This window comes from Brachypodium distachyon, chromosome 3 (assembly GCF_000005505.3).
Source record: "Brachypodium distachyon strain Bd21 chromosome 3, Brachypodium_distachyon_v3.0, whole genome shotgun sequence".
NCBI classification, from domain to species: domain Eukaryota; kingdom Viridiplantae; phylum Streptophyta; class Magnoliopsida; order Poales; family Poaceae; genus Brachypodium; species Brachypodium distachyon.
In genome coordinates, this window is record NC_016133.3 from 43,764,011 (window position 1) to 43,779,091 (window position 15,081).

The following is a 15,081-nucleotide window of genomic DNA, read 5'->3' on the forward strand; positions in this document are numbered from 1 at the left end:
AGCTGCTTTCTCGATGCTTCTCACGGCTCACATATTCTGTGCGCATATTCCGTGCGTTTGCACACGGTGGTTTTTCTTTTTCTTTTTTTGACAGGGCACACAGTGGTTTTTCGACACTGTAAAAAAAAGAGAAAGGCCTAAAACCATCTGACGGCGGGGCCCGCACGACAGCTGGAGCGTACACGTGTACAAAAAACCAAAGCCGGCGGACGTGGACTCGACGGCGCGGAGCAACCAATCGCTCGCTCAATCGCGTTATCTCGCTGCTGCTGCTCTGCTCATCTCAAACGCGCCACACGCCACTCCCAAGAACTCCCCCGGCGATCTCTAGGGTTGACTCCTCGTCGTCGGCGGCGATGGCGGTCCCGGTGGTGGACGCCGAGTACCTGCGCCAGGTCGACAGGGCGCGCCGCGCGCTCCGCGCTCTCATCGCCTCCAAGGGATGCGCCCCCATCATGCTCCGCCTCGCGTACGTACTCCCCCAGCCCCCGTCCCCTGCCATTTCACCACCTCCTGCTACTTCCTGTATCTGCTCGACTGATCGCACACGCCTAGTTCACGTTGCTCGAGGGCTCGTGTTTTTTCCTTCTTCTTTGCTTGTTAAGTCGAGGAGCGATTTACCTACCGGCGTGGTTCTGGTACCGAGTTGAGTCGCGTGCCAGATTCGGGCTCCCTGGTTTGATGGTTGCTGGGCGACCGCGAGCCTGGTGTGACTATGGTTGCCCGTTTTGGGCGAGGAAATTCGACAAACACCGTATGTGCGTGCCTCTGGAGCTTCAGAGTTCGAACGGTTCCTAATTTTTGGTCGCGTGGTTACGGTTGTGGACCCTGGCAGCAAGAGGTGGCTATTTAGTTCACTTGTAGACCATAGTCTTTTGTTCATGCGTTGCTTTCTCGTGTTACTTGTAAGAGGAAAGGAGATGTGTCATGTGTTCCATGTATAGTGGCAGGGGAATTGGTTGTTACTTGTAAGAGGAAAGGAGCAATCACTGGTATCAAATTCCACATGCAAATATAGTTGCAGAATCTAGTACTCCCTCTGTCCAACAAAGGATGTCTCAACTTTGATCAAATTTGAATGCATTTATACACTAAGTCATGTCTAGAACTCTAGATACATCCAAATTTTGACAAACTCGAGACATCTTTTGTTGGACGGAGGAAGTATATGATCTCGGTTTCGCCTGAGGACAATTCAACAAACACTTGTGTGCGTATCTTTGGAGCTCCACACGGCTCCCAATTTTTTGGTTGCGTGGTTACGGCTGTGGACCCTAGGAAGAAGATACGGTTGTTTGTCCACATGTAGACTATAGACTTCTGTTCATACGTTGCTTTCTCGTGTTGGTGAACTGAACTGGGGGGAGATGTGTCATGTGCCATGTGTTCCATGTACAGCAGCAGGCGAAACTGTTGTTACTTGTAAGTGGAAAGGGGCAATCATCGGTTCCCCAATTCCGTCTGCAAACGTTGTTGCATAATCGGGTTAAGCTGACACGAATTGCCTGTTCTAAGGCTTCCACTCCTTGAACTTTCCTGCACATGTGTGGCGTTTTCAGAGAGATATATGCTTGTATATAGTATATGCACTGTATTTACTGTTTGATTTGTTGCAGGAATGCTGGTATACACCGGGTTCCTATGTGTGGTTCCCGTTTCCCTGGTTTGATGCTTGTATAGATCTAATTAGTAATACCTAGATAAAGCTGCCTCTAACTTCCATTTTCTGCTTGTGTGGTTCCCATTCGTGTCACTTCTAGACTTCCTTCCTTTTCTTTATGCGCAAGTCTCTTCACTCTCCCTTGCAGATGGCATGATGCTGGCACGTATGATGTGAATACAAGAACTGGTGGCGCAAATGGTTCAATTAGGCATGAGGAAGAGTACAACCATGGTTCAAATGCTGGTCTAAAAATTGCAATTGATCTCCTTGGTATGTATCATTTATATCCAAACATGCCCATTGCTTGTATATGGCTGTCCAAACTTACTCTTTCCTTTATGAGAAGGACTCTTTAAGCTAAGTATCAAATCGGTTTGAGCTTTCTTGTTAGTTTCCCCAAGTTCATATTCTTTCTATCACTGTTGGTTTCTGCAATAGCTTGAAGACAAGACTGTAACTGATTTTATGGCAAGTTAAACAATTTAGGATCATACACACGAAACTAACAGTGCGCTAGTGCAGCCTTGTAACTTCGTTACACTATGCTGCATTATTCACATCGCCACATGTACAAGTGGGAGATATTTTATCTGCTGAGTAACTATCCATGGCCTTGCAACTCTGTGTCTAATAATATTCTGCAATCACATGATTTACTCATTTCAGTTTTGCTAAGTTTGTTATGCTGTTCCTTGCTTCATGCTGAATGAATCATAATAACTTATTCAACTGTCATTTACAGATCCTATTAAAGCAAAGTATCCAAAGGTTACATACGCAGACCTTTATCAGGTAATTTTTTTTATTTGCACGAGTTGGCTCTAAGCAAACACTGATTACTAGGACGACAATACTTGCACATTGGAGCTGTTGCTTCCTATTGTGTACTGTGAAATCTATACTCATATAGTACTTATTTGCTAACTAGATTTTACTTGCAGCTTGCTGGAGTCGTTGCAGTTGAAGTCACTGGGGGTCCAACTGTTGAGTTCATTCCTGGAAGACGTGTATGTGAAACATCATTTCTGTATAAATGGATGCATTATTCCTGATGCTCACATATTATTAATGTTTTCGACCTGAGTTAGGATTCTTCGGTTTGCCCTCGTGAAGGTCGTCTTCCTGATGCTAAGAAAGGTCACTACTGCAAACTATTCTCTCTACTGGCCAATTTATTCAAGTGTTTACGTTTGTTACTGCTTAGTTTCTGTATCTTATAATCATATGTCTATTGCTGAGAGATAAATCTGTTTTTTTGTCATGAGTAGGTGCACCACATCTAAGGGACATCTTTTATCGCATGGGCTTGACAGATAAAGATATCGTAGCTCTATCTGGGGGGCACTGTCTGGTACTTGTTGTATTCTGTGAAGTAAAAGCACACATGATCAGAAAGGCAGTATTTAATACTGGAGTTTGTTCTCTTAGGGAAAGGCGCATCCTGAAAGGTCTGGGTTCGAAGGTGCATGGACTCGTGATCCTCTGAAGTTTGACAACTCATACTTTGTGTAAGTTTAACGCAAAGCCATGAACATCTATTTTTGTTTCGGAGGCTCGATCTGAGAAGAATATCAGTGTAAAGTTGTTTGCTTTTTAACCTCACTGCAGTGAGCTACTGAAGGGGGAATCTGAGGGGCTTCTGAAGCTCCCTACTGATAAGGCATTGTTGGATGATCCTGAATTTAGACGCTATGTGGATCTTTATGCAAAGGTGCACCTGAATTTTGTTATTCTTAAATTTCATGCAGCTGACACTATCATGCTAGTAGCACCTACAAGTTTCAGAATTCAGATTCAGAACAATGCCTATTTTCTGTGTTGCAGGATGAGGACGCCTTCTTCAAGGACTATGCGGAATCACACAAGAAACTTTCTGAACTTGGCTTCACTCCACGCAGCGGTAGCACATCTACAAAATCAGATCTTCCAACTGCTGTTATACTCGCACAGAGTGCCGTCGGGGTAGCAGTTGCTGCAGCTGTAGTCATCGCTGGCTACCTGTACGAGGCTTCCAAGAAGAAGTAAGGTCGCGCCAAGTTCTTCGTTGGTACTGCCTTATTTAGCAAGTATCAAGACCAAATAACAGAAATTCTAGTCATGAACTACCCCGCAAAAATATTTCAAAATATTCAAGGACATTTCCTTCATGTTTATGCCATACCCGTGAATATTTCGGTGACAATTATACGGAGATGACAATGCATGGCGTATTATTATAAGCGCGTATCTTTGTTGTCTTTGCCCTTTAGCTCTACAAATAAAGTTGTTTGTGTCTGGACTCCTGAAAATATTACTCAGCTCATTATTTTACTCATAATACTTGAACCAATATGAAAGGACATATTTTCGCAAAAAAATAAATATGAAAGGACATACGGTATGGATGATCCAGTGAGTTGTTTGTGCAGTCTCACCTTAATTTGTGCGGTTAATACCCTCTTGCTTGCTAACAAACGACCAGATTCATTTTCTACTGTTTATGCAGTCTCACCTTAATTTGTGCGGTTTTTTCGCCGGAATGGAGATCATAAGTAAGTCACAATAGATGAAAAAAAAAAGGTACTGTAACATTGACACGAATTGCATTTTCTCGTACGAGATCCAGGCCAGATCTATCAACTCATTTTGACGTTTCCCAGACCACCTAATATTAGTCATCTAGGACGAGAAATCGATTCTACAAAAAATGTTGATGCTGAATTCAGGGTCAGCGACAGGAGAATTGAAACAGTAGCAGCCTACCAGAGAGCCGAGTCGGGCTGGGGCTTCTTCAGCGAAGTCTTGGAGGCCGAGAGCCCGGGACCAAGGCAAAGAAATGGTCACCCCCAAAAAGAAAAAGAAAATGGAAAGAAGAAAGTAGCTAGCCGACCCAGGCCCGACTTGCTTTACACAGTTGGGCCGAAGATTCAAAGCGGTGGCGGCAAAAATAAAGTCGGCAGCAGAACAGACAGATCGAGGCAGAAGAAAGCAACGAAAGCGGATCACCTTGCCGCCATCTGCTTCAGTGCCCGCACATGCCGCCACCGTTGATCCTCTTCCCGCGCTCTCCAGTCTCCAGCTGCTCAGCTCAGCTCAACCCAATCGTGTCACCCCGTCAGCCTAACCACCTCCACCAAACCCAACCACCTCTTCTTCTTCTTCCTCTCCCCAATCCCTCTCAAACTCCTATATAAATCCATTACCATCCTTATCCTCCTCCCCCAAATCCCAATACACGCGAGACCCAACAAACCCAAGCTTCTGCTACATCCATCCATGGGGAGGTCCCCGTGCTGCGAGAAGGCGCACACGACGAAGGGGGCCTGGACGCGGGAGGAAGACGACCGGCTGTCGTCCCACGTGCGCGCCCACGGGGAAGGCCGCTGGCGGGCGCTGCCGCGGCTGGCGGGGCTGCCGCACCGGTGCGGCAAGAGCTGCCGCCTGCGGTGGGTCAACTACCTCCGGCCCGACCTCAAGCGGGGCGCCTTCTCCCGCGACGAGGACGCGCTCATCGTTGCGCTCCACGCCGCGCTCGGCAACCGATGGGCGATGATCGCGGCGAAATTGCCGGGCAGGACGGATAACGAGATCAAGAACTACTGGAACACGCATCTGGGACGGAGGTTGAAAGGGATGGGGATCGATCCTGTCACGCATCGCCCTGTTGTTGCCGCTGCTGCTGCTGGCGTTTGGGACGGAGATGGCGACGCCGCCGTTTCCTTTGTCCGGACACAGATGCCGGAGAGGAAGAAGGCGCCGCCTAGGTGCCCTGATCTGAACCTGGAGCTCCGCATCAGCCCGCCATGGCAGGAGGAGGAGGAGATGCCGCAGCGGGCGCCGGTGAAGAGGGACGTGAAGCCGGCGAAGAGGGAGGAGACGCAGCAGCTGAAGCCACTGCAGGGCGGCGACTTCCTCGGGCTCAGGGCCGGCATGCTCGACTTCAGAAGAATCCAGATGAAATGAATCGGTGGTCCGATGATCAAAGAAGAAACTTTTTTTCGTTTCCAGCTGTATAAAGTTGCTAATTTTGCTGCTGCTACTACTAGCTAGTCTTTAGGATAAAAGAATAGAAATACAGGGCAAGGAAGAAGGGAGAGATCGTAGGATTCCATCCTGTGTAAATTAGTATTTAGTAGTACTCCTCTGAAGTCTGAACAACTCTTCTGTTACCAGAAACTCTGTACGAAGAACAAGTCTCCTTCCTTCCTGGATTAATATAAGCACCAGGTTCTGTCGATCTTGTCATGTCTATCTGGAGTAACATCATCGTCATCAATCTAATTGAACAGAGCGGCTCCACGGCCATGACGAGTCCGGCCTGTTGTTGTTGTTGCTGCTGCTGCTTGAGAACCATGAAGCCATGGAGGCTTTTTTGTTTTCGTTTTTGTTTTTTGATGACATGACATGGAGCCATGGAGGCCTTTTCGTTTTTGTATTTTGACACTCCATGGAGCCATGGAGGCTGGACTGTTGTGCGATGCAGATGCGTCCGAGTTTGGTGAAGTCGTTGTTATCTTTGCCGGCGTTGCTTTCGTTAGAAGAGGAGATCCAAGCAAAGTTGCCCCGTCAGGACGCAGAGATGCCGCTGCGCCGCTTTGGCCGTACTCTCAAGATGTTGTTGGATTGGATAACTGGATCGGATCGGGAGGCGCCGCTTTCTGTTACAGAGTACTGTAGTACGTTGGTGCAGCAGATTCCGTTGGTTGCCGTTTTTTTCGAGGATTCTCCGGAGCTCCACACACGTTGCTCCACAACACGGACGGATCGGCAGACATCCACGAATTAGTCCTGACTTGGATCTTTTCCATCCCCCTCGACCTAGTAGTCTCTATGGCTTCCATCGTGTCCAAGCTCACGCGTTTAGCCGTCGCCGCCCCAACCACCCCCGGCGCATGTGCAGCGGCGCAGGTAATGCCTAGTTTAATATCTAAGGGCCTCTTTCGGGATTTGGACATGAACTTCGATTTATGTGTAGCATTCGTTTCATATGTTATGTTCCTATTCTGATGATTTTAAAACCATATGAACCAAAAAGACACTCAGAATTTTATACTCAAATTTCCACATAATTTCTCGTTACCAGTACATCTACTCTTTCCGTCCCATAATTCTTGTCGCCAGAGTGCGAGTATTTCGACATATCGCGTGAGCCTGCCGAGATGCGCCGCCGGTTCGTGACATTCAGGAGTTCTGCCCACAAGACCAACAGAGACAGCAGGGACAGGCCGCCGCTTGCGCTGAACCCGTGGGCAGATATGACCTTGGAGGAGGTATATCCACGACGTCCTTATTGTCCTATGACCGAGCAGGAGATATATCCAAGTTGCCGCTATTATCGTGCTGAAATATGATCTCTCTGTGTGCTTTCTGATGATGTACCCTGCTGCGTGACCCTTCTTGAGTTGTGCTCTCGTCAGAGACTTGCATTGTGTTCTAGCACTACTGTGTTCTAGCACTACTGTGTTCGTCGTTTTGTTCTGTGGATTCGTTTGGATGTAATAAAAGCTAAGTTTCCTACACGCAGACACCATGTTTGCTTGTTGTGCTGTGCTGACACAAAATTTGGTGGTTTGAGATTGCAGATTTCACTAACTGTCGCTGTTCCCCATCCGTTTCTTTCTCCGGCCGGTTGCTGCCCATCACTTTCAAACATGGAAGAATGTGACTGGAACCAATCATGGGTGGATGATGGATGGATTTACTTTACTTGGTACATATATATCCTCTCGGCCTCTCTTTCATGTTGTGAAAGCAAGTTCGATGAGAGGACTGGATAACGTACAACGGGCAGCAGTTCTTTCATCCTCGCAAATCGCCAACCATACAGTATTTGTGTGTGTGCCTCTGCTTTACAACGATGGTAACCTGAATGGCTGAATCCCTACCCGATCGATCACCTCCTTATCCACTCGGATAGACCCCACGGCTGAACGAATCCAAGATTATAGCGCCGTAAAGGCGCTCCGGTCGATTGCTTCAATTCTTCCGTGTCCGTTCCTAGATTCTTCCCACAGTTTTAGTTTTCTCTTGTGTTTTAGTTCGAACTAAAATCACGAAAAGAATTTAGGAACGGGGAGTATATCACATCAATACAAACTTACAAAAACTCATATTTCCTCCGTCACAAAATAAGTGTCGCAATTTTTTTAATGAGCAAATCTATACAATGAAACATGTATAGATACATACGGCGGCACTTATTTTGGGACGGAGGAAATACTTAATTAGGCACCGGTGTGAGGGAGAGTTTTCTTTTTTACCATCGTTACTGCAAACTCCTTGACGACTTATGAGAAGTTCAACAATCTAATATGTGAGCACGCGAGATGTCGTCGGCAAGCCCAAGGCGATCGCGACAGGCATGTATACTAACTAATGATCTCTTTGTTGCTTTCCATTATGTATTATAACTGTGATAAAAAAAATCAAGAAAGATAATATCAACACACACAACACCAAACAAGTTCAGCATGAAAAATATATTTGATAGGTAGTGTTAAAACAAACTAGTTTGTCGAGGGCTCATTTTTTCGAAAATGGAAGCTCGTCGAGTGCTCATATTGGTGTTTCTTCTACAAACTCGATAAAAATTAGTTTAGAACAAACCTAGATACACAGATATTTCAGAAAACAAAGAGTACTTGCTCAATCAGTGGTCACTACTCACTGAGTAGGTTGGCTGAGGTAGGCAGTGTGTTTTGTTCGATTGCTTCCCTTTCTTTCTTTTTTTGACGGCCTTTTTTTTTTGACGGCGATTGCTACCCTTTCTGTTTCGCCTGATCCTGTCGTGTTCTATTATCCACCGGCGGGCGCGGGGCCCAGCTGACATGGCAACGGGAGAGTGAGAGGTTGCTTCAGGTTTGGTTTGGTCTGTTGGCTGACGTGCGTGGACCCCAGTGGAAGCCCCGATATGGATCTTATCCGAAAGCAGCATCACAGGAAAATGGCTTTTTTTAGCGAAACCTTGAAAATGGTAAATCAGCATCAGTTAGCGGCCCAGATCCTGTATCGAGCTCCAACCAGCCCGTTGGAACACAGCTACCACAGCCTGGTACTACTAGTAACCTGAGCCCAAATCAGAATACGATATCCCAGCCCAGCTCCTCCAAGGCCGGGCCGAGGATATTTTGCCATGGGCCACAAAAAGAACGGGCCCAATCGTACATCACTCACGGATCCCGAGGTCCAGACCACACAGTCCAAGCAGCAGCTACATCCAACATCAAGAACAAATAAACAGCTCGCTTCGACCAAACAATTCAGCTTTCTTGAAACAACAAACACAAAAGGAGAGAAAGACGACAATGCTGGCTGGGGAACAGGAGGACTAGAGGAGACATCGTGCTGAATCATGATGAATACATTTAGGTGTCTCTCGGGCCGCTCTTCTTGGCGGCCTCGGCGGCGGCCTTCTCCGCCTCGATCTCGGTGACGTACTCGTCAATCTCGGCCTCTTCTAGGTTGCGGAGGCCATCCTTGTGCGTCATCACCGCGATCTCTATGTTCTTGCCGCCACTTTCAACGACCTAGATCAAAGTAAGGGGAAAAAGATCGATTAATCAATGGAAGACAAACATGAGGGTTTTTATGTTGTAAAGGTAGAAAATGCACCGCAATTATAACACATAAAAACCATTGCTATTTCGATTAAGAGACTTCTGAATATCAGACAAACATACTGAACTCAGAGCAGAGATGAAATGAGTTCCTCCATGCATGGCAAATCAGGTAGTCATTCTGTGACCATCGGAAAGTGCTAATATTTCTTTCACTCGATGAGTTGCCAATCAAGGCAATTGCACAATGTGCAACGCCTGACAAAATGATTAGTTTAGAATGATAATATGCTATTGAATGAGCCTGTAGTAACCATTTATGTATGCGATAACTGTTCCAATCAACAATTAATGGATCTAGAACTGAATATTATATGTAAATCTTGAACTATGGACACGTTTGCCTACAGGTTAAATTGTGGTTATTCAAATACAGAAAAAGATTTCAATACTTGAGAAGATATGCTCCTTTGAACATGCAAACTTCACTTGAAATTTTTACCTTAGATGGAAAAATGCATCTCCCCAATACATATTTGGAGTGTCATATATGCATTTACAATTTATTGCTGATACTGGAGGAGCAAAATCAATAGTCCAATACCTATGAGGATGTACTCCAGAGAGTAGGGACCAACAAGTATCACACACTACCATATGCCAGGGATCAATTCTTTCTACTCCCTCCGTCCAACAAAAGATGTCTCAACTTTGACCAAATTTGAATGCATCTATACAATAAGTCATGTCTAGATACATTCAAATTTTAACAAACTTGAGACATCTTTTGTTGGACGGAGGGAGTATCAGTAATCAGACTATGTTACTCTCAATGTGATCCACTTGATTATAACAGATATCAGGGAAATCGATCTAAAAGTACTGAAGTGAGTTGTATAACCAGTAAAGCATGACTTTGCTGGTTGAGCAAACAAAAGAAGCAGACACCCTCTAGACCTGAGCATTACATTTGCATCATGGGTAACGCAGGTTAGTTCCATTATCAATAGCACAAAGTGCACAAATTAGAACAGCAAATTGACATATTATCACTCAAAAAGAGTTGAAATTTCTCATCCTGTGTTAATTATTGTCTATGAAACATTTCTCAGCTCTTAAAGGAGTCTATTTTCAGATGAGTAATTCATAATTTTCTATGGAACAATTACTGATATTGTTGGTTGCCAATTAACAGTTGACAGAGAAATAGGCAGCTGTAGGTAGAATAATTCAGTGTTGTATCAAGTAGTGGTAAGCAGAGTATACCTCAAGGAGGGCACGGATGGTAAGCTTGATGGTCTCCTTCCCGGAAGTCTCCTTGTAGTTCTTCTCGAGGAACTCGCGCATGGAGTTGGAGTTGCGGCCGGTGGCGTTGGCCTTCCAGGCGGAGAAGGTGCCGGAGGGGTCGGTCTGGTACAGCGCGGGCTTCTCGGTGTAGGGGTCGAATCCGACGATGAGCGTGGAGAGGCCGAAGGGCCGGACCCCTCCGCTCTGCGTGTACTTCTGCTGCAGCCCGGCGATGTAGCGCGTGATGTACTCGACGGTGACGGGGTCCTCGACGGTGAGGCGGTGGCTCTGGCACTCGACGCGTGCCCGGTTGATGAGCACCCGCGCGTCCGCCTTGAGCCCCGCGCACGCCAGCGCGATGTGCGTGTCCAGGATCGCGATCTTGCGCACCGACCTGGTGGGGGAGATCGGAATCGAAGGGAAGGGGGTGAATTGATTGATTCCCCGGTGAGGGGAGGAGATCCGGGGCTGCGTGTGCGGGGAAGGAAGGAGGGAGGGATGGGGTGGAGTTACCTGGAGTCCTGGAGCTTGGGGGTGGACTTCTTCTCGACGCCGAGGACGACGGTGTCGGAGCCGCGGACGCCGACGGCGGCGTTGCCCTTGCGGACGGCCTCGAGGGCGTACTCGACCTGGAAGAGGTGGCCGTCGGGGGAGAAGACGGTGATCGCGCGGTCGTAGCGGGCCATCGCTAGTCCTGGTCTGGTCGCCGCCGGCGAGAGCGAGAGAGGTTTCCTTCCGCTGCTGCTTTTGCTTTGGGAATTGGGAGCTCCGGTGAGGTCTGTCAGAGTCTAGTTCGGTTCCGTTTCCTTTCTTGGGACAGAAGAAGAAGCCAGGCCGAGCTGGGCCGGATCGGGCTGTGAAATGCAGTTCCAAAAGGAGTCCCAAGAGTATATTTACCTGGAAATGCCGGCCTGGCCCAATCAAGATTCAACTACTATCTTTTGCTTTTCTCTGCTTAAAAAACTGTTGTTTTTTCGATCAAGAGAAACACCATATGCTTTTGCTTCAACATTCAACTGCTCTCTTCTCGAAAAAAAAAAAGCATTCAACTGCTCTCTTTATTCGACGAACAATGGAAGACAAAACTTTGAGTGCGAAGTACACGTGATCTATGCATGGGAGATATGGTATTGAGACCTCTCTATAATAATGCCGTGAGTGACAATGTTTGGGTGGCGTGAGGAGAGCGGTGCCCCTAGCGCAATTCCTCCGAAAAATGATGCTCGAGAGAAAAGAGGTAAGAGTAAAAAGCATCCGGGATGAGATGAAAGAAAAGACGGGCTACGCTCGGCTCACGTCCAACCTGACTCCGCCGATAAAATGTAACTAAGGCCATGGAAGAGGGACTAGTCGCTGAAGTAGGATTATTATCTTTTTGGTCAGTCAAAAAGGCAAATCTAGGTTTTTTAAATAGGGAACTCGATTATGCCTATCTTTATTAATTTCAAGCCATAGTTACATGATCCATGAGGGTCTCCAACAAAAAATTAAGGGGTTCAACGGGTAGGCAGAGATAGAGCTGTGCAAATCAAATGATCAATTTTATTTTGTCCTCAAAATCAACATCCATGCAAAAGCCTGAAACAATGATAAGAAAAAATGGAACTAACTAAATTTGTCGACATCATCACGAACTCATTGTTCCCTTCACTCGCAAAAAAGGGATCAACCGGGATACCACGAAAGTAAATAGATAAAAATATTTAAATGCTAGTCCGATGTGAGACTGCCATGTGGATCCAGGTCCTCGGTGCCACCTGTACCGAACTTCCAAACTGCAAACTTTTTGCGGTGTTCATCTATGTAGATTTTCGTATCCTCTATATGTCCCAAGGGACCAAATCCGACTCATATTTGAAGACTTGTTGTATGCATTTGTGGTGCACTGGGACTTCTGCAATCTTCTTCCCCTTCAAAAAATCATACCTGCAAAAACATATACAAAAATGATGAATACTCATGATTCTTAGTAAGTTAAACAACCAGAATTTGTTCACGTAAAATGAAACAGCCGGCAGAATTAGAGGATCAATATCACTCTGTCTACAAACAAAATGTGTGTGTGTGTGTGTTAACGAAGAATGTAGGATGGAATAAAGCGACGGATGAAATTTGATCACCAGATGACAGTGTAGACTGTGTTGAGGAAGGCGACATCGGAAGAGCAGAGATCTCTGAACACGAGCGCTCTCCCATCCATGGCCGCGAGGTTCTCCAGCCTCACCGTCATCTTCTTCTCCCACCTCTCCGCCCGCCCGCCATAGCCAGCGACCGCCCAAACCTCGGCCTCGCCGTCGTCGGCGACCGCCACCAGACACAGCCTCCCCTCCACCGCCGCCAGCTTCTTCCGCGCCCCCGCTTTCTCCTCCAGCTCCGGCGGGATCCGGACCAGCCGCCACGTCTCGCTCCGCATGTCGAACGCGAAGATGTCCTCGGCGGCGGTGAGGCTGTCGGGCCACCGGAGCCAGTGCATCGCGCCGTGGGCCCTGACGGCGGGCCCGGCGCCGGCGAGGGACTCGGGCCAGAGCGGCACGTCCGGCGACCGCCGCCACCCACCGCCGCGCTTCCTCCGCCGCGAGTCGAAGATCTAGCACCGGAGGCGGTCGCGGAGGGTTGGGATTGAGAGGCGGAGGATCTTCAAGTCGGCGCCCGCGGGGGCGGGGCGCGCAATCATGGCGGTGGCCGCGGTCGGGAACCTCAGCCGCGGGCTGGGCAGCGCGCGCCACTGCTTCGTCGCCGGCTTGCACATGTAGTAGCAGCGAGACGACGGTTTGGCGCCGGAGCTGAGGGAGAAGGCGGTGGGGTCGACGCAGCAGGCGAGGCCGCGGTGGGCGGAGACGGCCTCGATGCGGACGCTGGGGGAGCAGGGGAGGAAGTCGAGCGAGACCTCGGCGCCGGAGGTGGAGGAGACGAAGGTGGCGGAGTAGCGGTTGCGGGCGAGGCCCTGGACGAGGTAGCCGGAGACGAAGCCGCCGGCGGCGGCGCGGCGGAGGTGCAGCGGTGCGAATGCCGCCTCGTAGGTGAGCCGGCGCCAGTGCGCGCACACGTCGCGGCAGGCGAGGTCGTCTAGCGACACCCACGTCAGCATCTCGAACGCCTCGTCCTCCGCCAGGCTCGTCGCTCCGCCGGCGCCGCCGTCGGCGCCATTGCCGTCGCATTGTTCGTCCGCCGCCGCCATTGCCATTGCCGGCGAGGAGCTGCTGAAATCTCGGATGGACTCAAGGAGCAGGAATTAGAAGAGAGATGTTGTTAACGGGAGGGTGCGAGGGCGAAATAAGAGGATGGATCGAGGTTCGAGATCGATCGCGGCTTGGCAACCAAGAAACCCGGCCGGGTTCCAATTGAATGCCAACAAGAAGACTCTTTTCAGATTTCAGCTGCCACGTGTTTGCATCGTGCTGATTAACTAACACAGTTGTCTGCGCCGTTGGATCTAGATCCAACAAGTAGGAGTACTCTTCTTCCTTCTGCAGACCTCGATTCGGCTTTGCCTCCATCAGCTAAAAAAAATGTGTGGTGCTCCGTACAAAGGTGACAAAATCGTGCACAACAAATACCTGGTAAGACAGGGAATAATTACCTCATTTTTTTATAATATTACAGTTCATTTTTATGTTCATTTTCCGAGTATATTTTCGTTTTCTTGATCTGAGCTGAGCAGGCGGTAAATAGTCAAAAAAGGAACTGATGCATGCAGAGATGCAGTAGCAGAGCCACCCAGAGTCAACACGGGCTAGGATCGAGTAGAGCTAAGCTATAACCTAGTAAGCGTTTTGCACTTGGCGCAGAGGTACTGCAGCTGCCGCATTACTAAGGAACGGGGTCGAGCTTGACCAACACGCATTGAAGAAAAATGGCCAACGTCTATGCTAATATGCTATACTGTACTGTAGGAGTACTCACCTAGCAATAGTCAAAAGAAACAAAAGGTTTGAACAACAGAGAACGTTCGCTCTCTATCCCTAGGGAGCAAACGTTCGCTGTTGTGGATCTATGCTAAGACTGAGTGACTGACTAAACAGTGAATTCAAGAGAGGAACAGGATACAGACCAGCTGCTGATTATGGCACACGGAAATGGGCGTCTGTACTGATCAACTGAAGCACCAGAGACCAGAGTTAGCAGCAAAGAACCCACACACACACACACACAAAACAAAATGCTCATGTCGCTGAAATTATGCAGAATGGGCTGGAACTTAATTAGCCTGCGAAATCGGCAAAGGTAGAAACGAAAGTTAGCAAGAACGAATCCTCGCCAGCAAAATGCAGGGAACCTAGGAAGCATGGGGGGCTGTTCTGTTCCATTCTCCCGCCAGGGGCAACACACCCTCCTCATGTTCTACTTACCGTCCGTCTCGAGGTTTCAGAACCAAATTTGTACTAATAATCATGGAAATGTTTAATTAGTAGTACTGTACTATTACAATTCAGGAGGTCAACACTTGGCTCACTTTTGCTTTTCCATTGTGGGTGATTCATGCCAAGCATTATCAACATCTTTTTGCCTGAATCTCACTCACTGCCTCCCCTTTAGGCCTTCCTTTTTCTCTCTTTGAGCACCATATGTTGAATGACAAGAGGAAAGCAACTTGAT

General features: G+C 48.0%; 4 protein-coding genes across 4 annotated transcripts; 2 read left to right on the forward strand and 2 right to left on the reverse strand.

The window, feature by feature from the left end:
• Positions 1–227: 227 nt before the first annotated feature.
• LOC100839539 (probable L-ascorbate peroxidase 4, peroxisomal) lies at positions 228–3,945 on the forward strand. Its single transcript, XM_003574845.4, has 9 exons — positions 228–469; positions 1,809–1,933; positions 2,406–2,455; positions 2,605–2,670; positions 2,752–2,800; positions 2,932–3,014; positions 3,092–3,171; positions 3,272–3,374; positions 3,488–3,945. Exons 1-9 carry the CDS (start codon positions 357–359, stop codon positions 3,686–3,688), a joined length of 870 nt encoding a protein of 289 aa, XP_003574893.1. The 5' UTR covers positions 228–356; the 3' UTR covers positions 3,689–3,945.
• Positions 3,946–4,617: 672 nt separating this feature from the next.
• On the forward strand, positions 4,618–5,879 carry LOC100840448 (myb-related protein Zm38). Its single transcript, XM_003574848.4, has one exon. It carries the CDS (start codon positions 4,919–4,921, stop codon positions 5,603–5,605), a length of 687 nt encoding a protein of 228 aa, XP_003574896.1. The 5' UTR covers positions 4,618–4,918; the 3' UTR covers positions 5,606–5,879.
• A 2,974-nt stretch (positions 5,880–8,853) lies between these two features.
• Positions 8,854–11,288, reverse strand: LOC100839843 (proteasome subunit alpha type-7-A). Its single transcript, XM_003574846.4, has 3 exons — positions 10,999–11,288; positions 10,465–10,879; positions 8,854–9,168 (listed from the first exon to the last, which is right to left on the reverse strand). The coding sequence occupies exons 1-3, from the start codon at positions 11,169–11,171 to the stop codon at positions 9,007–9,009; spliced, it is 750 nt and encodes a 249-aa protein (XP_003574894.1). The 5' UTR covers positions 11,172–11,288; the 3' UTR covers positions 8,854–9,006.
• Positions 11,289–13,072: 1,784 nt separating this feature from the next.
• On the reverse strand, positions 13,073–14,935 carry LOC104584260 (F-box protein At5g41720-like). The gene has a single exon (XM_010238480.2). The coding sequence runs from the start codon at positions 13,667–13,669 to the stop codon at positions 13,073–13,075; it is 597 nt and encodes a 198-aa protein (XP_010236782.2). The 5' UTR covers positions 13,670–14,935.
• Between the last annotated feature and the right edge of the window lie 146 nt (positions 14,936–15,081).